Below are 24,153 nucleotides of genomic sequence, written 5' to 3'. Positions count from 1 at the left end.
CTTAACCTTTGAACTCAAATTAAAATTATTGTAATTAAAAAATTTATACCATACACCAGTATATCATGCGATTCTGGCCTTTAATGGTTTTCTACCATAACATTAAAATGTATAAGCTTCAGGGACTCAAGTTAGCATAAAAGTATGTTGGACTATATGGGGTATCCTTTGCAAGTTTTACTTACAGTATTTCTAGTTTTTATTGTTTTATGATGAGATTTTAGAAGAGAAGGGTGCTTAAGGATAGCTGCTAATTTTAAATGTTATGTTTTTTTTCAATAATTTTGAATATTCATATCCTGGTTAATAATCTTTTTTAAGTTTCTCCTCATTAGGGTAGATCTATATTACTGGTAGACAAATTTTCATAATTTTACTCAAAGATGACCTTGAATTAAGATATTTAAAAGTAATCAAAGGAACCAAATTCCCATTACATTTCTATAAAGGGTCTCACTAACCACATCTAACGTTTCCATAATTACTTTTCATGTTAAAAAAGTAATTTTCAAAGTTTTATTGTGAATTCCCAGGACAAATGACATCTTAAAGTTGCATATCATTGTGAAGCTTGGAAAATAAGGCTTTTAAACTCATTATGCTAATGGCACAATAATTGTATAAGTTCTTCACAAAATTTACCTGAATAAATAATCCTGAAAATCTACTTTTTTACCTTTTCTGCTAAATGACACCATGGAGGCAAATTACACACACATGTAAACAACATTCATACACTTCAGCAGTAAATTATAAGTATAATTTTACAGTACATATTCTCAACTTTATTCTGACTATTTTTGATCAGAATACACACAAATAATGCACTTACAATGCATAGATCTAGGTTCAGAGTGTTTTTGGTACTACATAGTGGGTGGCCATTTGACCCGGAAGTAGCGAGTCCAGAACATTTTCCCTTCAATTATCTCCCCTTTGAAAGAATTTTCAAACTAATTATCTCCCCCTTAAAGAGGCTCTCTACAATTACTGTTTGTTATTTTACCATATAAATTTTGTCAATAAATTCTTTTAAAATAACTTGAACATATTATGTTTACATCATTTGAACATTATTAATTAAACTAAAAATGATAATGTCAGTATGATATTGCATGATGACTGAAAGAATGCTCCAGGTAATAGGTATTATCGAATCTAATAAAAATATGCAGTGACTGAATGGAACTATTGATAGGTCTTATTTTAATAAGATTGACTATTATCAATCTTAAACTGTGACTATATGGCATAAATCGAAAGAGACGAGTACTGAAATATTATTAATATAAATATTTATTTTCTACTAATCCTACCCATACACTTACAGTTACACTCTTATGTAATCATTTATAAATTACAAATGAAAAACATGAAGATTCATTCATTAACAACATCAATAAAAAGATAGAAAAATAGAAATCAAGAAAAGAAATAAGAATAGCAATCTAATTAAAATTTTAATATTTTAAGGTGCTGTTTTTTTTTTTCTTTTTTGTTTTATTAAAGTACAAATGATGAATCAGTGGAAATATCACATCAATGATCTATATAATGTATACACAGGCAAACTATGATAGTCATATGGTGCTTGATTCATATAATAATTATATGGTAATCATATGACAATCATATATTTAACGTCAATTTTGGCTTGAAAACATGACTTTCATATCTTTGTGAAAAAAACATCATATGGTGCTCGATTTATATGATCACAAGGTGCTTGATTTATATGAACATCATATGGTGCTTGATTTATATGATCATTATAGGTACGGTGCTTGATTTATATGATAATCATATGATGCAAACTATGATTCTCATGTGTGGCACATTTGCCTGTCTGCACAGACCTACTGTTATTGCTTATTTTATTATGGTAAGAAAATAAAAGGTTCAACAAATTACAGGGGCCATCAGTAATACATGAGGAGGAGTCTATTTTTATAAACCGACTTCATATCAAACACAACATGACATTTATTTCACAAAGTTCTTGATGAGAGGGTGAAATTGAAAATTTAACTCTATTAAATTGCAAGAAATATAAAGTAAGAAAAAAGACAAACTAAGAAACAGTATAAGAAAAGACCCACTCCTATATTGTACATGTTTTCAAGGTAAAAATAATATAAATGTACAAACTAAAATAATAAAATTTTTGGAGCAACAGTTTAAAATCAATTACTGCATGTAATGGGTAAATGTCATGAGACATATTCAGAAAAACTTATGTTTTGCCCATTTGTCAAATACAATACACAATAAAAATATACTTCAACAAAATAGGACACTGTTTAGTATTGTGCTTCACTTCATACACTTTTACGAAAACTTTTTTTTAAAAATAAATACATTTCCTAGAAATGTCGTATATTTCAAGAAAAGTTGTGTCAGAGTGTACAACTAGTTGTTAAGTTGTAACATCACAATAGGAAATTACAAAAATAATACTAACAATTGATATTTTGTGATATCGCCAGATGATTTTACACAGCAGAAATAGGCAAAATCAAAATTATACAGTAAACACAGAACCCAGAACTTAAAAAGTGGAATTTCACTTTAAAATGGAAGAATGTCAAGTCTATTTAACTAAAAAAAATGATGCATGTACTACATGTATCTGAATTTTTGACTGTACTTATTACTTTGAGTTACATTTGTTAAGTAGAATTACAAAAAAAAATATACAAAAAAAGTATGCATAAAGCTCTTTAAAAAAAAGATGAAATTTGGCATATCAATAAGTTAAATTTAAGGAAAATCAATGGGGTGTTTAAAAATACAATCCACTTGGCTTTTAATTATACACCAAAATTTTAATCAAATCGCATAATCATACATGTTTATCTCTAAAAATTAAAAGCCAAAAGATTGTATCTACTTTTCTTAGGATGTACCAGTTAAACCTTTTCTTCATTACAAAATGGAACTCAAAATATGTTTCCAATGAATACATAAGTCTTTCACTTGGTTTAAAACATATTTCCAGGGTCTTTTCTGGCAAAGTAAAAATTACAACTATGATGAATGTATATGTAAATTTTTGAAAAAACTTTGAAACTCTTGGTAGAAATACAATAGTGTGGAAAGTGGATTGGTTTTTGTTTTGTGTATTTACCTTCCCACATTCTGCTATTGTATTTCTACCAACATTTTCAATGTTTTTGCAAAAAATTACATATACATTCATGCTACAAGAATGAAAAAGATAATGTAACTACATGTATAGTATGACAGCTACAGTGTGGGAAACCACCGCTCGCCAGCTTGCCAAATATGAGTAGATGTGTAATTTGGCAAGTTCTCATTAGCTCACACTCGTCAATTTGGCGACCATCAATTAATTGGAAGTTAACCAGCTAAAGGCTATTTAGTTAAACATCCCTTAACATCATACATTAAAAATATGTTCCCTACATTTTAACAAGTTTAGCTTGAATATGTCAAGTGAATTTTGGCACGATATGCACAATTTCATTGACTTGTAAAGCATTGTTTACGATCTGCCATTATAATTTTCGGTAAACGGGATGTGCCAAAACCTATGCAGTGGTCCCGATCTCTTACTAGTATTCAAACAAAATTATCTTGGTAATTTATTGTCAAAATAAAAATGAACAAGAAGCAAATGATAAATATTTCCTTGCATCATAATGTTGATTCTGTTGAAATATAATTTTATTTTTAAAATATGAGTTCAGAAATGGAGTACTTATTTTGTTACTGTAAAGTACATGAAAAACTTCAATGGGAGGGAATATTCGAAAATGGAAAAGATTTTGATCAATTTAAAAAAATGAAAAGGTAGTTGAAGAAAGAAAAAGAAAGGCAAAAGAAAGTCAAATCCAAGAGAAAACAGATGATAGTACAGACAAAAACCAAAAAAAAACTGGCCAGATGAATTTCTTTTTGGCTAGCAAGACCAATATTCCACTAGTCAGAATGGCAAGTTGGGAAAAAAATGGTTTCCCACACTGCAGCTAATGTACTTAATTTGGTTTTCAAACAGAAAAGTATTTTAGAGAATACAAGAGTATATCCTAGAAAAACCAATTAGAACTCCGCCTTTCTTGCTACACAGCAGAAAAACCAAGGAGGCATTAAGCGGAAGAATCTGGACTTTGGCCAATCCAATTCTAGAATTATAGGTAAACTGGTTTAATTTTTTACCATTACCTTGCTTCACACCAAAATTCTTTGAAGAATCACTGTTCTTTCTTGTTATATCTTACAAATTTTTTTAGTGCCATCTTATGGATGGAACTACTTTGATGCACGTATCACTCAATTCTGGCAAAATTCTCTCTTCTGCATCCACGGTAATTTTTCAGTGTATGGGAAATGACCAAGTAGTTCTGACTACCTAAAGAAGTTGAGTGGATATGATTAAGTAAGAAGGCATGTTCATATTTTCCTTGGCATATTTGACATTTAAATAATATAGAAAAAAACCTAGTACTAAACTTAAGTATCAAATGTATTGAGCGGCAACTTTTAATCTTAGTCTCTCACTAACATGTCACTGTTGAAATTCTTTGACACAACTCTCTCTGCAGTTCTGGATTTCAAGCTCTAGCCCTGTGATGAATGGAACTTTTTGCACAGATGAAACCACACCAAGAAAACCTTTAACTTCTGAAATAAAGTAAAGCAAACCAATGAACAATTTTTTTTTTATCTTGGTTGAAACATAGAGAGAAGGCAGTGCCTAGAATAAAACAACCCTAAGAAAAGTTGGTCTGAAGACAATTAACGGGACATTTTGATTCCATCTAATATATACTTTCAGTTGTTGGACCATATGTCCGGCAAACAATTCTGGAATATTGACTGTGGTTTTGTTTGGTCTGGTAATTTTTACTGCAAATGTCTGTATTTGCTGTAAAACATTATCAGTTAAAAGTTGTGAACTTTCTAAAGATGTTAGTTACATTGTAATTAGGAAAAGTTCAAGACATGTAAGTGATCAGAATTTACAGTCTTCACAGTTTTCAAAATAAAAAAAAATCCAGAATGGTCAGTGCAAATACACTAAAAAGAACTTCACCTGTATTCTGCAGTACAGACATAAAAATTAAGATTTATTAAACAGTGTAGATGCACTGTTAAATTACAGAACTCATTTTTTAAGAAGTCTCCTACGATTAATAAAATGCAGCCCAATATGAGGATAAACATCTATTCTAAAACTGTAGTATCCCAAATCAGTACATAACATGGAAGAACTTTTCTATTAATACACGAAACACTTTCGCTGTGTGTGTATAATGATATTTTGGGGCCAGCTGCAGCCTGCCCTGTGGTATGAGGGTTTCCCTGTCCTTCATTAAAGAATGGATGGCCTTGGTCTGACATTTTCATCCCAGTGGGGTGGTTGTCCATTTGATATATACACCATCCCTATTCTTGTTACCGGTATATATATATATATATATACTTTATCCCACACAAACTTCAGAAAATTATTTTTATCATTAGAAACATCAAGTTAATCCTTTTTAAACCAAAACCTGTATTAATTAGAATCTTCACATCAATCTCGATGCATCTTGACCTGTGTAAACTGAACACTTTGCCAATAAGGAACAAAATATTCAGTATTTAATGTAGGTCTTGAGTTCTAAAAACAGTTTCCCAGCATATAATTTTGGTATAGATATGCATATACTAAATCTATAACTTGAAGTTAAGTGTTCTCATCTAACATACTTACATATCATCCTAATAGTTTCTTCCCTTGTATAACATCCTCCCGTCTTAATTTCCTGTAATGAGATCACAATCTGAACGCTATTACATGCATAGTAAGGATAAATGAAAAAATGTTTATTCACTTGAGTGAAGTTTGAAATGCCACTGTGGAAAGTACTTTTATTTTGTTTAAAAAATGAGCTCATAGTACATTCTGATGTATTTTTTAGTTTGTGTTCTATTAGGGCTATTCCAGGAAAAAATGTATAGGGGGGTGGACAGCATCTTTTAAAAATTGTATGGGTGGGGGTATTTCTAGGCATACATAGAAATGCTTTGTTATGAACACTTAGTTTTAATTCTTTGGGTCCTGGGATAAAAAAAATGAGCTGTCCAACCCTCCCCTACACTTTTTCCTGGAATAGCCCTTGTAAGGAAGCATAATTGTATTTTTATGGAAGAAATGGTTACTTAAAATGCTACAAATATACTTACGCATTGAGAGTTAATTCTTTGTAGCATACATTCCCTGCTCTTCGACGTGATCTTGGGGCTTCAAGAGCATTTCTAAAATAAAAATGATTTCTCATCACTTATGTATATCTCAAGCACTTTCATTGAATCAAGAGCTAAATGATTCATATTTTATGTTTCATTAGTGTGAGAAAGTGTTGACTAGTTGTCATTTTGGACATGAAGTGCTACAGGGCTTTCTTGAAAAGTGCAACAGCCAATGGTACTTTTATTTAGTACTGGTACTTTTGTGAGTCTAAAGGACTAAACAATTTTCAATTTCTAATTAGTAGTGTTAAATGGCACACATTTTTGTAGATTATGCACCTTTCATATTTTCAATGACAAACTGTAAGATGATTTGTGTTTTTTTTTTTTGTACAAATGTATTAGAAAAACAAAACTTAGTATAGAAAATAATATACCAGTAGATCTTGCAGTGGCAATATATTATAAATTGGAAGATTGATTTTCCTGATTCCTATTAGACTTTAACATCTGAACCCTGGAGTTGAATTTTCTCCCGTTTCCAAGCACACAACAACAATTTCTCCCTTTAAGCATATTATCAATGACAGGGACTAAAACTTTAAGAATGAGCAGCTTCTAATGCATTTAGAATTTGAAAAGGCTATTCTTGAACATATCTGATTTGAATGCGACATTTAATTACTGGTTTACTGGTATGCCTGGGTTTCATAAGAAATCTCAAATTAAGATTTTCCTCAAATCTTCAATTTCAAGCGATTTGATTGGTCAAAATTTAATTGAGGAAGGACTTGGGGAAAGTATCAATTTGAGATTTTTATGAAACTGGCCCCAAATAGCCTATGCCTGACCCCTTCTTATCCCAAATATTATACAATACAAAAAAAAAAAAATACCATTCATATATATATTGCAAATTTGGACATGCTTGACTTTCATATAAAGTTTCATCCAAATCAAGTGGAATGAACTGTATTTATACATGTACATGTATGTACTGCACAATGTACATGTAAATTGTACGTAGGCAAAAATACATGCATGGTACCGTATTTTGGTGTGTATAATACGCATTTATGTATTGTGCGCAGTGCAATTTAGAAGGTCTAAACATGTGAAAAAATGTTAGACATAGACTGCAGTAACATTTTGTAAGACAAAAGATTGAAATTTTGTACTTGATCGGTCAATTTATTTACCTTGATGCAGTATTTTCTACAAAAATGTGAAGGGAAGAAGCTTATATTCAGAATAAAACACCATGTAAAGATCAGTAGCTATATAAATCGGATAATTTTAATTTCGAAGTTTGATAAAATTGACACAAGATGTATGAAACAAAATCGAAAGTCTGGAAAATCGAACATTTTCAGTTATGGTTGTAACTCAAATTTTGTAATTTTTCATTTAAAAACGTTCTTTTAAGGAAAATTGTAAGAAACAATCAAAATAAGTACCAGTATCAAAATAATCATTTTCAGCTGCAAATGCATTTGATAACGAGGGTTTGACAAAAAAGCACTTTGCTACATTTTTGTTTTTAGTTGTTTCATTTTAATCTCTAACAATGTTTTATAAGAAGGAAATAATGTACAATCTTTGTTTGAAACATGTTATTAAGTCATTTGAACCTGATTTGAAGAAAATATCACTAAAAATTTAATACTTAAAGATACATTGGATGATTAGATAACATTTCTTTCAGTAACATTTCACTTCCGGTTTGTTTGGTTACATTACGCAATGCAGGCTTTCAAGTGACTTTTTGTAATAAATAAGGGCAAAATTCTTAAAAAATAAGGGCTAAATTTAGGATTTTTTAGGGCTTTTAACACAAGGGATGACATTCTTTCTTTTTCAATTATAATACTAAAAGAAAATCAAGTTACTTACCACTGGCTAAAGACAAAAACATAAAAGCTATTTACCAACCCACAAGATCATGTCAGTGGCCATCAAAGTTGTATTCAGCAACTGCTAATGACCACCAAAGTAACTTCTGATGTGTTTATTTGATAATACATGTAATATTCATTTTCTGAAAGTATACTAAGCTAGATTCCATTAATACAAACAATATAAAGGGAAATTACTATTTAAAAATTTGTAAAATAAGGAATTTCTCAACAACAATAGGGATTTTTTAGGATTCTTTTGCTTTTATTAGGAAAATTAGGGCTGTATTTGAAAAATAAGGAAAATTAGGAAAATAAAGGCCTGCTTGAAAGCCTGTACAATGTCTTTTCTCATACCAAAATATTTTATTTTGTGGCCAATTCTTATATATTGATGCATAATATGCACCCCCTTGTTCTGGAAATAATTCTTATGTAAAAATGTGCGCAAAATACACATCAAAATACAGCTATTTCTGAAAACCTACTCTGAATCAACACTAGGTGTCAGTAGGTCTTTCCCTTGGGATGGTCTAAGTTTCTCATGAACCGGGCTGGTGATATTATCAATTGATGGTCTTAAAGGACTAACAACAACAATATCATCTGGATTCCCATCAAGGGTCTCAGCCTTGGATCCACCAAGAGACTTTAACTTCTTCTTCAACATGCTTAAACTGCTAGTGGATTTCTTTGAATCATTCTGTAAATAACAAAACACAAAAATATCATTTAAATACCAGGCTTTATTTTTTCTTGCCCTATCAAACAAGTACATTTTTATAAAATGTAAGAGGTAAATCAAAAAAACATACAGTGAAACAAAGAAGTGTCTAAAAATCAAAAAACAACACCATAAACCATAGGTGTCTGATATACATGTATATGAGCACCATCTCTCCTTCCTTTGAAAGGATTTCTTCTTGAATAAAAGTATGAACACTGAATAAGGCCAAACAAAAAAAAATGTGTGCTTTGAATAAAATATGGTTGGTAGTACAAACATTTTTTTTAAGCAACTCGCAATGTTGGCTTGAAATGTCACTAAATCATGAAGAAAAAAAAGAAAACTTAAGGGTTCAATAAAAATATTAATTACAATGTAGATCTACAACTGATCACTAGTGCATCATCAAATACAGTAATGAAAAATCAACAGGCTGGAAATATATGCCTACAGTGCACAGCCATTGTTGTTTATTTACAGAATCCAGACTGGACCAGTACAAAAAAAAACTACCTGATTACCGATTAATAAGTAGGGTTAACAGGTTTTTCGTTTTTTTTCTTCATGTCGGTAGACTGGAACCACACATTATTTTATTTGGCCTAACTACATTTTACCTCAATAAAAGAAATGCTGTATCAAGATACACAAGTTTTTTTAAAAGTTTTTTAACAAAATAATAACAAGAACATTGAACCAGTACATGTAAACCAAGTTAACAGTCTATAAAGACTTTATTAATTTGTTTTTCTTGTTTTCATGACACAACAACCTTGGTTTGTGATGTCTGTGACATACATGTATATAGTATAAACACTACATGATCATTTATCAGAATGATTGGACAGTCTCTTTTTCAAGGTATATTTGTACATACATGTATATGGTATTTCAAACCATCTGATACATGTATGAAATGATAATGTTTATATCATTCTTATTTCTGAGAGGATTTCTTGTAAAATGAAAGTACATTTTGTAAAATTACTGTGAAAAATTTCCCACTTGACAACATCATGTGATAAATAATTGACATTTTTTTAGGTGCTGTAGATTTTTTCCCTTCTATGGGGTGTTTTACATTTTTCCATTAAACTACTAGTACATGTAATTCTATAATTATAAATATTTATTTCCAAACTAACCTGGCTAATAGGAAATTTTCCTCATTTCAGAGCAAGAAGACTCATTGTTTTTGTTGTTACTAGTAAAATTTTATGAGCTTAATAGAACAATTGATAATGTATAACATGAATGTATTTCACTTAGTATGTACATGTAAGTGTAGCTACATCTACAGAATTCAATGGATTTTTTAAGCTACCTGGGTAATTCTTGACTACACCTATATTTATCATTATGTTTCATCTAATAAAAGCCATACCTCTTTGTTTTCGGTCTTAGGACGTTTCTTTTTATCAGTATTGGTATCAGAAGGTGTAGAGTCATGACGTCTTTTGCCTCGTCCCTCTTTACTTCCACTTTTCAGTATTTCTAAATCCCTCGCTGTAGCAGGGGCTACTTCCACATCTATGATTCGATCTACATCCTTTGATTCGCATGGTGTGCCTGACAATTCAGTCATGTCAAACTCTTCAGTTTTGTTGACCTTTTTGCTTCTAGCACGGCCCCGTTTTGTGACACATTTCAAGTCAACAGGCAGCTCATTGCACAAATTGTCTTTTAAAGGTGTTTCAAAAATTAATTTGTCTGTAGTTAAATTATCCTGTAAGTCTCTTTTTTTAACAGGTGTTTCACAAATCTCAACAGAAGAGTTCTTATCTTGAACAACACTGCTAATATTATTATCTGTAGCACTAAGAATTTCAGACATCCTAAAATCTACTTCACTGAAGCTCTTCTTTTTAGCATTTTTAAAGAGTCTGTCAAGTGGATCAAGGTTATTTTCTTTGTCCTTTGACCCACTTTTTGTCCTTGACTTCTTTGCTGATTTACTAGAAGGCTTAAAATCTTCATCATCACTATACTCAAATTTTTCTGTAGGTAAGGACCTTGCTGGTTTTGACCTTGACCTTTTGCTATTTATTTGTTCTATATCACTGTTATCTTGTACACTTTGAATACATGATCTTGATTTAGATTTTGACCTGGAAGTATTTGCTTTTTTACCACAATCATCCATATTGGAATCATTTTCTAAATTATCTTTGCATGCACCAAATGCTTTAGGTTCATGGTCACTAGTACCCATTACAGCACCACGCGACTTTGATCGCCCCCTTGATTTACTTCTTGTGATACGCTTGACTGACAAATATCCTGACTCTAAAGCATCAGCTTCTAAATTTGTGTCTGTCTTACGTGTTCTAGACCTTCCTCTAGATCTACTTCTACTCTTCTGAGTATCATGTGTATCTTCATCTTCTTCGTCATCTGTCTGTTCTTTATAATTTTTTTTCGCAGTGCTACGGCTACGAGACTTGCTATGTTTTGTATTTGAAACTTCTTCTACCTCATCATCGACTGATACCATTTGTCGACATGACCTTGACCTACTTCTACCTCTTCTTGGAATTACCACCTCACTATCATCTACTTCTTTGCTGATATCTCTAGACCTTCTTGTTTTTCCTGAATTGTCTTGATCATTTACATTTTCCTGATCACTATCCTCAATCTTTCTTGGTCTACTTCGACCTCGTGACCTACTCCTTGATGACGATGGAGCCCGTTTATCTGTGTGTGGTTCTGAATCATTTGTTTTGCTTCTACCTCTTGACTGGCTTCTTTCACACCCTTTACTCTTAGACCTTGACTTGGCTTTAGGTGTGTCAGGAGAACAGCCCTTCAAAGGTACATTATATATAACCTCACCTTTTTCATTTGGCACTTTCATCTCTTTCTGCTCATGTTTTCCTGATTCTTGTTTTTGATTTAAATCTGTGCTTTCATTGTTACTTGGTTTGTTGACTTTGTCTCTAAATGCACCATATGATTCCTTCTGTGCATGCACGGATTCATTCATAGAGAGATCATAAACAGAAGGACCATGTCGCAGAAAAACAGGAGTTTTCTCATGGAAGTCAAACATAGAATTGACATTGCTGTCATCTGATGCTGACTTTGTTAATTTTACTTTGGACTTTGACCTTGATCTTTGTGGAAGCTTTGATGGAACCTTTTCCCTTGATCCATCCATAGCTTTTCGGGATGCGGCAAACACAATTTTTCCTGGCTTTGGTAATCGAAACTCAACAGCATCACTCATTTTCTCAGCAGATTGACCTTTGCCCTTTATATCATCTTCCTTAAGTAGGATTTCCTTTTTAGAATCATTAAGATTTTTGTCTGCCTTTTCTTCTTTAACACCTTTTGAACTTTGGCTTTTGACATTTTCACAGGCATTCTTATGGCCCTTTTCTCCTTTATTGGTATTGGTGTTTGAACCTTTACTAATGTCACTGTCAGGTTCAATTATGATCCTGTTAGAATTATCAATGACTTCTGTAAAGTCCATGTCACAGTTGAAGTATTCTGTGACTTCTGGGTCAACAAACTCTACTGGGGTAACTTTTTTGGAGGGTACAGATGGTGGTGGCATTAAAAGAGCATTTTTTCCTGTAGGAACCAAGAAAGTTTTTCTCTTATCATCTTTGGAATTCAATGCAGTGTCTGATTTGGTAGCCAAGGGATTCTTACTGGATTTATCAATGTTGACAGTTTCATCAGATTTTGATCTTACAGGCTGTGACTGAGCTGGCAACAAAAATGTTTCTCTTCTGTCCTTTTGTGACAATATTGGCAGGCTGTCTTTAGGAACAACAAATGTTTCTCTTCTCTCCTTCATGTTTTTCACAACATCTTCTGTTTCACTTGTTTCCTCTTCCTTTTTACTGCAAAGTTTTTCTTCTTGACAAGTATTATTTGATAACACAAAAGTTTCCCTCCTCCCTTTACTTCTAGATGGATCGTTCTTTTTTGTTTTTTCAGTTGCAACCTTTCTATCTATTAACTCAATATCCTTTTCTGCTACATGCTTCTTATCAACAATTTTATCTTTCTCTGATTTACTCCTTTTATCTTTAGTGTTATTACATATTGGCATAATATCTGAGTCCTTTACAACAAAAGTGCCTCTTCTATCTTTTTTGTTGCTTTTTTCTATTTGTTCAGATTCTGAATGAACACTCTTCCCACTATTTTTTCTCTCATCAATGTCTTTTCTGCTTTTCCTTCTCTTGCTATGACTGCTTACTTCAGAACTATCATCTGTGCTCTCAGTTTTTCTTTCATTAGTGAAGTCAGTTTCCTTAATGGAGATATGTTTTGTAGAGTTTTCCCCTTTTGTTTTTAAATTCACACCCACTTCACAGGTTTTTGTTATAAGTTCTTTGTTCAACTGTTTGTCTTCAATAGAATCCCCATCTTCACTTTGATTTTTGAAGTTTGTTTTGTCTGCTTCATTATCAACAGGTGCAGTATTATCTTCTTCCACTATTTCTTCTTGCAGAGCTGAAACAAATTACAAAACAGAAGTGAAGAAATATTCTATTTGTATTTAATGTAAGCCAGACACTTTTCAGTTGTTGAATCATTTACCGTGTTTTATCTTTTATAAATATTTTAAGTTGTACGTGTGTCTTGCTAAGTATACCCTAACTCATACAGGAAGATGATACCTTAAAGCAAACAAAATCACATAAAATGTATACCCATAGATCTATATGAAGCCACAGACAAAATTTGATATTAATCCTTCCCCTTTGAGATGATTGCCACAAAATTTGGAAGGATGTACAAGGTGACTACAAAACCAATCACTCTTTGAGTGGCAGTATAATATGACAATTTTAAAGTACAAAAGAAAGGACATAACTTTCTATATTGAAAATAATATCATATTTAAAGGGTATATGGATTTATTTTTGTGCTTAAAAGCTTATCAGTAAAATAAAAATTCTTTTAAAAAAATGAATCACATAATACTTTCTACTTAAAACCATGTAAAATGTAAACTGAAAAAAGAAGATCTTTCAAGAAACTTTAAAAAAATTAGTAAATTACAAAGTTTTTGAAGAATTACAAAAAATACTTTTTCCTGAATCAAAATTTGCCCATTTTTGTATACTGTAAATTCAGAAATTATGGAGTGCATGAATTACTGCAATTCTGTCATTAAAAAAATGTTCGTGTTTAAAACTCACAGATCAGTTCCATAATGACAGTTTTTATAATTGTGTGAATAAGTCAAATTTTTCAAATGATAAAAACATCTTAATTTACAGAAGTACTACATGTACATTTCTAAGAAGGGATTAAACAAATTCCAGCAACATTATTATATTGAATGAACTACCATCAGCATGAGGTAACTCCATGTCAGTAGTGGCTGCCATATCGTCAATCAATATAGACTGCTCTGTAATAACACTCATGTCTAAACATGCTACTCTCTGTGGCATAGATCTCATAGCTGGATCTGACTGTAGCACTTCCTCTTGAAACATTGGAGGCTTGGGAGCTGCCCTATAATCAGAAGTAGGAACAAATAGGCTAACAGCACTGAGAAATATATATATTTACATCAAGTATTGAGAAATAACTATTTTTGTTTGATATCAATTTTCATGGATTCATGGTACATACAAACCACAAAACAAAATTAATTGGTGACCATTAAGACCTATCTTCATCGTATTCAAATCAAGTCCAAAAAAATTAGGATGACTATATATATATAAAATTGAAAAAAGAAAACAAAAGAATACCTACTACTCATCAAGTCTAAACTAAATACTAGATATTAAATCATTTTTTCAAGTAGAAGCTCAAATATGTGTTTATAAACTAACAGGTGAAAAAATGAACATGGTTAAGATCTTCCCTTTGAAAAATAGAATGGCTTTTGATTTGCAACTTTTAACAGTCCAAATGTTTTTCTATTGGGAGTAGACAACTGTCGAACTGCAGTGCAGATTTCATCATTGCATACCTGACTGGGCGATTGTGATTTTCTTCATCTTCTGATATATTAGAGGCAGTAGAGGTACGACAAGACTCTCCAGATCTCCAGGATACAGACATACAGACATCCATAGCATCACCTAAACTGGAAGTTGCATCTAGGAGCTGCTGACCCATTTTACCTAGATGTGTTTTTAGTTCGGAAATGTACTTCTAAAAATACAGAGTGAAAGAATATTGTTTTTCAATTGTAGTTGTTTATAGGGCTTTTATACAGATTTATGTAAAATGTCGATACGACCCCAAATTGGTAGGGAATTTTATTTGCAGTACAGATTTAGTCTTGATTTGTTTTATTCAAATTAATACTAGTAGATTCATCATTTCATTGCCCTTTCCAATTTAACCCTTAAGTTTCACTAATGTAACATTCTTAAAACTTTTCGGTAAACGCATGATAAACAATGCAAAAATGCTTACATGAGAAACATTAACATTTCAAGGAGTGTACATAAAACACAAAGATTTTTTAACAGAATTGACATTACATTAGCATGTCTCTCGTTATATTTTAAAGATATCACCAAGATGACTTGAGAAGTGACCTTCCAACAAAGTTCTCATCTAGATTTGCAGTTGGGTGTACAACTACATATATGCATTACTCAACAAATATAATAAAAGACTGATTTTAGCAGAAAAAGTAACTTCATTTTTGTGTACTTAAAAAAGCTAGCAACAATAAATTTAACTAACCTCCACTCTATATCGAACTTCAGTTTCAATTTCTTCAGGACGCAGCCCAGCCAGATGTTTATATGTACTGACTTGGAACTGAAGATCAGCAATTTCACGTTTTTGGTCCATAATAATGCTGTTTGCCATTCGCAATTCCTGTCGTGTCTTTTCAAGGGTCATGGCTAACTGTCTATTGTTAGACTGTAAGGTCTGCTTAATGACATAACTGGTGACTGAATCATGTGAATGGAAGATAAAAACAATTTATAAAGTTCACTATTTCAATATCCAAGATGGCAGAAGAAAACAGAACAGGACTCAGAAAGTAAAATAGATGGTTGCTACACTGTACAAGCAGTGAATGAATGAAACCATTGTAATATATACATTTGTACATGTACATGTATGTAATTCTAAAGAACCCCCGAAAACATTAAATGATACCCCGCCACATTAAGATTAAAAAAAGTGGGTAGCAAAATGTTCAAAATGGCATACCTTGACTACTACATTTTGAGCTTAACTTGTATTTAATGGTACTAGACAACTGCACAAAGTTTTAAAAAAGTCATTGATCCATTCACATGTTACCATCTGGAAATCATCGAGAACAGACACGGTTCATGAGGTGGGATATAAAACTGTCTTGGACTTTAAACTGTTTCTTGTTATCAGACAAACAAGGTGATCAAATGTATGATTTCACAGAAAAATCATAAGTATAAAAATAGCTGTAAGTCATGACATCCTAATACACTGATTTACATGCACATTGTATAATGACTTCAAAACTTACAACTAATTTTACACTTAAGATATTTTGTGAAAAGGACTGCTGACTCTTACTACATGTATAGGTGTATTTAGTTGTAAATATACTCAATATTTATACATGTATACTACATAAACCATTATATCTCAGTATGCTTTACCTTTTCATAATATACATGTACATGTATTTCTGGCTAGCATTAACATGTAAATATGTTTTAAGACATAAATCCTAGGCATTGTTGTACAACTTTGTACTTTACTAGTGAGTCATTATGTAAGTGACAAACAATAAAAGTTGACACTTATATTGAAGGTGAAACATGCAAGTTATAATGTACATGCTCATGTACCACTAGACTCAGTCACACTGATAGACAGTAGGCATTGGTTTAGTGTCTATGGATAAACTGAGGAACACTTACATTGTACATGTGTATGTATAAATTAATGCTCTGTCAGTAAAAAGATGGATACATATGTATTTAAATACCATTATTTAAGTGTAGCAGCAAGATGTTACATAATTCATCATAATGTACATTTGTACCTACCACTTTTGTTTAAACTTCTATTTAAACTTTTGTTCAAGCTTTTGATTGGTTTAAACGTCTTTGCCTTGTCTTTCTTCAGGACTCTCTTGAGTGTTCGTCTTTTCTTTTTAGGAATTTCTTCTGTAGTATCCTCAGACATGCTGATATCATTACTATCCTAAGAAATGGTTACTAAATATATATACAAATGTACATCTACATGTACAATGTATGTGTGTATTGTCAAATACATACTTCACAGAAAGATATACCATGAGTCCTTGACTGATCACTGACATGGTGGTACACCACTCTGTAAATGGTAACCCACATTTTTTTTATCCTAATACAGTTTGTATATAGTTCCTAATTATTTTTGGGAAATTTTGAATGGTAGGTTTTGCCCGACAACTTCCAAAATTGTAAATTTAAAATCCAATTCTCCTTTAGCCTATTCTTGATTTAAACTATTTTTTACCCTCTATGGTAAATTTTGATTTTATTTTGAGAAATGGTATTAACAACTCAAAATAATGAAGGGGAATCTATACATGTATGTACATTTATTATATGTACATGTACATGTAAATCAACTTTGGCGGGATGTTACTAAATGTTTTCAAGTGTTTTTGTGGGGCTCAAAAATTTAACCTGGATATACTTGTACATGTAATATAATGAACCAACTAAGGTCATAATCAGGCAGTGTCCTAGGATCTTTTTTTTTATTTTTAGATTTCTTTGGGATACCCCCAAAATGAATATTCAATTTCCAACATAATATAAGAGAATGGATATGTAAATTACATGTACATGTACACTACTGTCAACCAAAATTTTAATTTCTGTACTCTTCACTGTGAAGTCACCAATGTCATTCACTGTGTCTACCCCAAGTAAAAACTAGGATCAAATTGCTTCATTTCATTACTTTTCAATATTTTATTCCGTCCATAACTCAGAATTTTATTAAACTGCTAGAACCATTAAATATACCTTGGTATAAAGACAGGAGTAGTAAACTACAGACAATTTTTGAAATGGTGACTCCACTGTGGAAAGTGGAGAAATTAAAATTTGAGTTGACAGTAGTGTATGTCAAAGAGACAACTCCACCTGGATGAAAAATGTCAGCTCAAGGCCACCCATGGGCCTACAATGACGACCAGGAAACCATAACACTTGGCAGGCGGCAGCTGGCCCCAAAACAACATCATAGCGAGCGCCGCTATTATTACCTTTATTACGTGTACTTTCTAAATTTCCCTTAAGGTTCCCCAATATACTAACGAAATAAAAAGTCATGTCCCAGAAGTAACAAAAAGTGACTGTCCTTATGAAGAAAATTCATCATTTCCTTCAATCAAACAAATAAAAAAATATAGGTTAAGATTATGTTTCAGTAAAAATAGACTCATCTTTTCTGATAGCGTTCAAGTCTTTTTCTAATTTGTTTTACTTATTTAAAGAAGTGAATGTTATGTTTATAAAAACTTAGGGAAACACATGGATGTACGTACGTGTATCTCCACTGTTCCACTTCTGCTATTGTCAAAAACCTAACCCGCCTCAGAAAAAACACAACTCTGATTATAATATCAAAGTCGAAGTATACATGTAGCTTTTCTAAGATAAGAAAGGCAATGCCTACCCCATATTACACAGGCAGAGTAAAACAGTTGCCTTTATAGTATATACTTCAGCAACAAAAAGTTAATTGATTTGGAAAGGTGCAAAAATTGTGGTGGGGTTAAAGTGCATTTTGTACTTTTGGTTGACTACATCTTACAGTTTTATTTTTTAGCAGCATAAAAAATAAAAATAAATTAAAGAAACAAAATATTAGTAAAAGACGAATGTATGATACAAATGGCTTTCTAAATGACAGAATAATTCGGTGTATCATTGACTGAAACCGTATGTGTGGACGATTAGCCTGTAGAAAATCTACGAAATTATGCGCGGACAAGCAGCCACTGCCTTTTATTTATTCCATGGTTTTACTATTTTACTTTTAGTGGGGAATGTTCAAATAAAAATGCTGTTTTGGATGCTTTATTTTTGTTAAGTCACCTGCCTGTAATAGTTAAGTTTTAAAATATAAGTCAAATGACTAATTTAATTCGACACTTCGTCTTGCGAAACGACTTGCTGTGCGGGTCAGTGACGAGAGGATGCCATGATTCAGCTGTTAGTAGTCTAATTACGAGATTCGGAAGAAGAAAACAGGGATGTTTCAGGAATATTGAAATAATGAATTTGATTATGAGAAAATCGACAGAAAAAGTATTGGCTTAATTTAAACCAAATCAATGGTTTGTTTTGACTTACAGCTTCCTGGGATTCCATTTTGTTGAATTTAGCGCTTTGCTGTAAAACCAATTTTGATTGGCCAATTCGAAAAAGCATGTAATTCAGAGTCAAAATCGGAACAGCCATTAAGAGTTTTCCGGAAAGAGTACGACCCCGGTTATTCATTTGAATAAAGAATGGAGGGTTTTTTTTTTGTCATATATATATTTTGGGAATATTTATTTGAATTTAATACAGGCCTATTGTATTACAGATTTAAAAGAGAGAACATCGCCCATATACAGATATACGTAAAAGCGTCTAACTTTTTTGCCTTTTACAAGGTTTCGTGGAAACTCCGGTTCATATGAATAAAGATTGAAATAGATTGACTCGGAAAGGGACGCAATTAGAGCTCATTGGAATGCTTAATCTGCTGAAAAATGTCTCACCAAGTGTCAAAGAGAAACTCTAACACACCGGTCATGTTGTTCGGTGTGGCAGCTTTTGTCTTTTTGTTGTGTATTGGTAAAATAAGTCGACTTGCAACCTAACATAACCAATTTGAAAGAATTGGCATTCGTGCTGTAGAGTACTTTAAATTGTGGCTGACTTCCTATGAAAGGATTTTCAATTTCCAATCGTTATGCGCGAGTAAACAATTTCACAGTATCCCTGTTCTAGCTTCTTTCAGTGTGGACAAAATCTTGGTCAACGATATACAGACAACTCTTTGTTGGTGTGGAATCTTATGTTATTTCAGGCTCACTTGATGGAATATTCAGCGATCGATCGAGACCATGAAGGCCTTGCATGTGGTTATACCTTTACAGCTTTAAGGATTTAATCCTTGTCGAACGTACTGAGCTCAATTGTATTTACGATTACATGACTTTTCGTTGATTCCAAATTATTAAATTAACCATTCATAGTAATGCTCTTTATATGAAAAAAAAAAACAATATCGTTAGAACCTTTTTCTGCAAGGACGACAACATATATCTCAGGAAGGTAGAAGAGTCTTCATGCAGTGTTTCAGGTACTCCTACAATGTAAGAGGTTGGAATTCCGTTCCTCCATATCCCAAGTCAGAAAATAGCTTGTCAGACAACCTCTAGCACTGCTGGAGTATGTTGCAGGTTGCAAATGCGACGTTGTACAAATGAAAATTGCTTTTACCAAATCCGACAATGACTCAAGTTCTGGTTCTTAGCCCCCTCTCCCTTTACTTGCATTATGTTTTCAAAATCATAGTATCAGTTTACATTTAAAAAAAAAAACACTACAAAACTTGTTTAGGCACGGACCATTTAATTTTCAGGGTAGGATGGCGCTTGGATTTTTCATTTGCACCAGATTATTTTTTTACACAAAAAATCTTGAAGAAGCTGGTCACATTTCTAGTAAAGTGTTTCGATGTTGTTTCTTTGGGTATGGTCATTTGACCCCTTAATACTAGAAAAATCGTACGAGATATCTGACATCAGATTGAATAATGCAGGCGTGCATGAATCAAACAAAACAAAATTGAAATCAGAGAAAAAAAAATAAAAAAGTCGATTTTTAAATTTTGGCGTGGTCATTTTTACCCCTTATAACTCGGAATCATGATATATATCTGATATCCGATTGAAAAATGAAGGCAGGGATTTTCATAAGGAATCTGGTGAAAAAATCGGACAAAAAATTTTAAAAAGTAGATTTTTCGGGTGTGACCCTTTGACCCCTAAAGCCATAAGAGATATCTGAAATCTAATTGAAAAATGCGGACAAGGATTTTGATCATAAGGAATCCAATAAAAAAAATCAAAATCTGACTAATAGTAAAAAAAAATACATGTATATATAAAAATGGGGGAGTGACCCAATATTGTACCCTTTAAACTTCAAAACTGTAAAAGATAAGCATACTTTATCCAAACAAATTTAGATAGAATTTCAACAGGATTAGATTGCATGACACCTGAATCATAAAAATCGGATCAACAATTACTTTTCCTATCAATTTTAATGATAACACTCATTTCCCCCGTTTAGCCCATTATTTCCACAAGGAGAGGGTTGCAATATAACTTCCAAAACCTATAGGGCCCTCCGCCATGTCCATATCACAATGTACCAACGACCACCGGATATTACGACTATTGAAGCGGAAAATAGAAAAAAATATATTGAAAGAAAAAAATTACAATGCAATATTTCCCCCAATTCTTAACAATGTAGATTTTCAAATAAAAAAAAATTAACTTCGACTACTGCTGAAAAAAAAAACATTTTCGTGCATGCCTGATAATAAATTTTGAACTCAACATAAAATCCCACTCCCCCACCCCCAAGAAGAAAATGATCCATGCCTTAAGAGTCAGCTTAGTCAGATTTGAAATTCACTGTGCATGCTTGGACTTAACCACCCCTATTATCTTTGCCTAGAAATACTAAATAAACACTCATATTTGTAATGTTTTAATTTTCACAATAAAAATACATAAACAAAATACATGTAAAAATACAATAAGGGCAAAAATGAACATAATAAGACTGGAACCTTCCCCTTTTTCTGGACCTCTCCTCTCCAGATTAAAAAGTGCATTCGATTTGAAAAAGGAGCCATTTCCTTTTATTTTCAAGCATTTTAACTCTCTATTTTCTAACCCAGGAGGACAGAGCATGCCTATATCTACAATAAAATGCAACATACATTGTGACAGCATCATCATCTTATCAGCTTTAGAAAATGTAATAAATATACATGTACATGCATATATATACATTTGTACAGTTAGGTCCAGTATCTTTAATTGGCAGATAATCAAGTAATTGAAAGGAAAAGTAAAAAAATGCAATTATTATACAATTTCAAGAATGTAAATACATGTTACTAGTATTTATCCATGTAAAAAATTAGGAGACGAATACCCCTATACATTTGAATGCATAAATTTAACCCCAAAACACAAAAGACTTTTACTGAAGTATTATCTGAAAGCTTATAACACCTTTAAGTTTTCTGAACTAATGTCAAGTAAAACAAAAAGTTATTGAACAATTTATGTAAATTTATTAAACATATTAACGATACTGTTTGATCTCCTGGCTTACTTTCTGTCTGTACCATCACTTAGTCACATGCCTCAGTTTTTTGTACATATTGTAAATAGTTGTGTTTGTTCATGAATAAGTACGTTATGTACTAGTTAATTTTCTCTGTACCAATACAAACTGGCTGTTTGAAACTAAAGATATATACATAGGTAATTTAACTCTCGGACTTTCTCCCGCCAAAATGTCACAACTTTGATATCAATTCGCCAATCACAGAATTCAAAATTCATGTTGAAAATATCCATAAATTATAAAGAAAATCTGTATAATAAATAGGATAATCAATTGGTTATCTTGAATAACCAAAATATGACCACTCATGCCAAGAACATTTGTATGTGGAACAAGTTGTGCTCACTCGATAAATCTAGGCGTTCTTCGGCACTCGTGATAATATTGTGGTTATTCATTCTTTCCAATTAATTATCCTATTATTCTTTTTCTTTAACTAAAGCATACAAGCTTTATGCATGAAGCTAATTTGAATTCAACAGTATATTTTACAAAACCAGATAAGATTTAGAATTCAAAAATAGGGTGTTAATGGGACATAAGTAATACCCTGCACATTATGGTAAACATATTTCAAAATAGTCAAACTATATTTTCTGTCACTAAACAGCTGTGCAAAGTTTAATAAAAAAAAGTAGGCTGAAATTGCATCAGTCTGAAATTGAATACCGTCATTTGGCATATATTCATAAAGCTTTCTGTCAAACTATCAAGTGGCTGTGATAAAAGAGACAACATGATTTATATATACCTGCCACAAAGTGGTGGTAATAATAACTGCAACAATGTGCAGGAAAGATAAAAGTTCTTTCAGAATTGCCATCTACATTATATCATAACTACATCATGGGCAAGAAGAATATGTTTCTTAAGACAACTTTTCCTATAAAATGCTTTGTCACATAAATCACACTTGTAAGATCTTTCTCCTAAATGCCTCTTCATGTGCTGTTTAAGGTTACCAGAATTGCAGAAGGCTTTACCACAAACATCACAGATATAAGGTCTTTCTCCACTGTGTGTCTTCATGTGTGCCTTGAGTTTACTGTTTGTCACAAAACTTTTCTCACATTCCTTGCAGGCAAAAGCTTTATCACCAGCATGGAGTTTTAGGTGTGTCTTGAGAGATGTGATTGCAGTAAATCTTTTACCACATAAATCACACTTATGAGGTCTTATTCCAAGATGAGTTTTCTCATGCACCATGAGCCTGTATTTTTTAACAAAGGCCACACCACACTGGTTACACTTAAATGGTTTATAGCCCATGTGAGCCATATCAGTGTGTGTCTGTAATCCAACTTTTACACTGAACCCTTTCCCACAGATATCACATTTATAAGGTTTCTCCTTTTCTGACAGATGTGTGTTAATATGTCTATTTAGGTCACCCTTAGCAAGAAAAGTTTTACTACACACATGACACATGAAGGGTCGAGCACTACTTTCATTATGAGTTTTCATGTGCTTCACTAGGGTTTCGATCTTTTTGAATGTTTTACCACATACGTAACAGCCATTGAATTGGGCTTTATTAGGATCCACAGTTTTCCCCTCTATAATGTTATGAATTGTTTTTTGATGCAGCTTTAGATTTTCAATCTGTCCAAAGCTCCTACTGCAGATATAACATTTGTGAGGTTTATCAGTGGCATGTGTTTCCATATGATTGAGGAGATGTATGTTTCTGTTAAATCCTTTGTAACATATATTACATTGAAACTGCTTTAACCCAGAATGAGAATCTCGATGCTGCTTCAAACTTCCTTTTGATAGAAAACTTTTGCTACATAGGTCACACTTGAATGGCTTATCAGAATTTTGCTTCCCTAATTTATCTTCTCTCTGGTGATCAGACAATTCTTCTTTGATTATTTTCTCTGGGGATGAAATTTCTTCTGTTTTGTTAGGGCCTATACCACTCTTAAGGTCCCCAGCTGTTGAATTATTCTGATCG

The 24,153-nt window shown here is 32.2% G+C and overlaps 2 protein-coding genes across 2 annotated transcripts in view; both read right to left on the bottom strand.

Annotated features, from left to right (window-relative positions):
- Positions 1–2,785: 2,785 nt before the first annotated feature.
- LOC148603322 (uncharacterized) lies at positions 2,786–19,163 on the bottom strand. The gene is made up of 10 exons (XM_088551267.1): positions 19,122–19,163; positions 16,812–16,968; positions 15,505–15,719; positions 14,777–14,961; positions 14,141–14,310; positions 10,208–13,296; positions 8,585–8,799; positions 6,196–6,267; positions 5,723–5,774; positions 2,786–4,644 (listed from the first exon to the last, which is right to left on the bottom strand). The coding sequence occupies exons 1-9, from the start codon at positions 19,137–19,139 to the stop codon at positions 5,726–5,728; spliced, it is 4,170 nt and encodes a 1,389-aa protein (XP_088407393.1). The 5' UTR covers positions 19,140–19,163; the 3' UTR covers positions 2,786–4,644; positions 5,723–5,725.
- A 2,366-nt stretch (positions 19,164–21,529) lies between these two features.
- Positions 21,530–24,153, bottom strand: part of LOC148603321 (uncharacterized) — a 9,087-nt gene continuing 6,463 nt past the window's right edge. Inside the window, exon 4 of the mRNA XM_088551431.1 lies at positions 21,530–24,146. Coding sequence (XP_088407557.1) covers positions 23,025–24,146 — 1,122 coding nt within the window. The 3' untranslated portion in view covers positions 21,530–23,024. The remainder of the gene's footprint in view (positions 24,147–24,153) is intronic.

Source organism: Perna viridis, chromosome 11, assembly GCF_037379345.1.
Source record: "Perna viridis isolate PV_CMFRI_1.1 ecotype Kerala chromosome 11, ASM3737934v1, whole genome shotgun sequence".
NCBI lineage: Eukaryota > Metazoa > Mollusca > Bivalvia > Mytilida > Mytilidae > Perna > Perna viridis.
The sequence above is the reverse complement of the archived record's forward strand: the minus strand, read 5'-3'. Positions and strand labels throughout refer to the sequence as shown.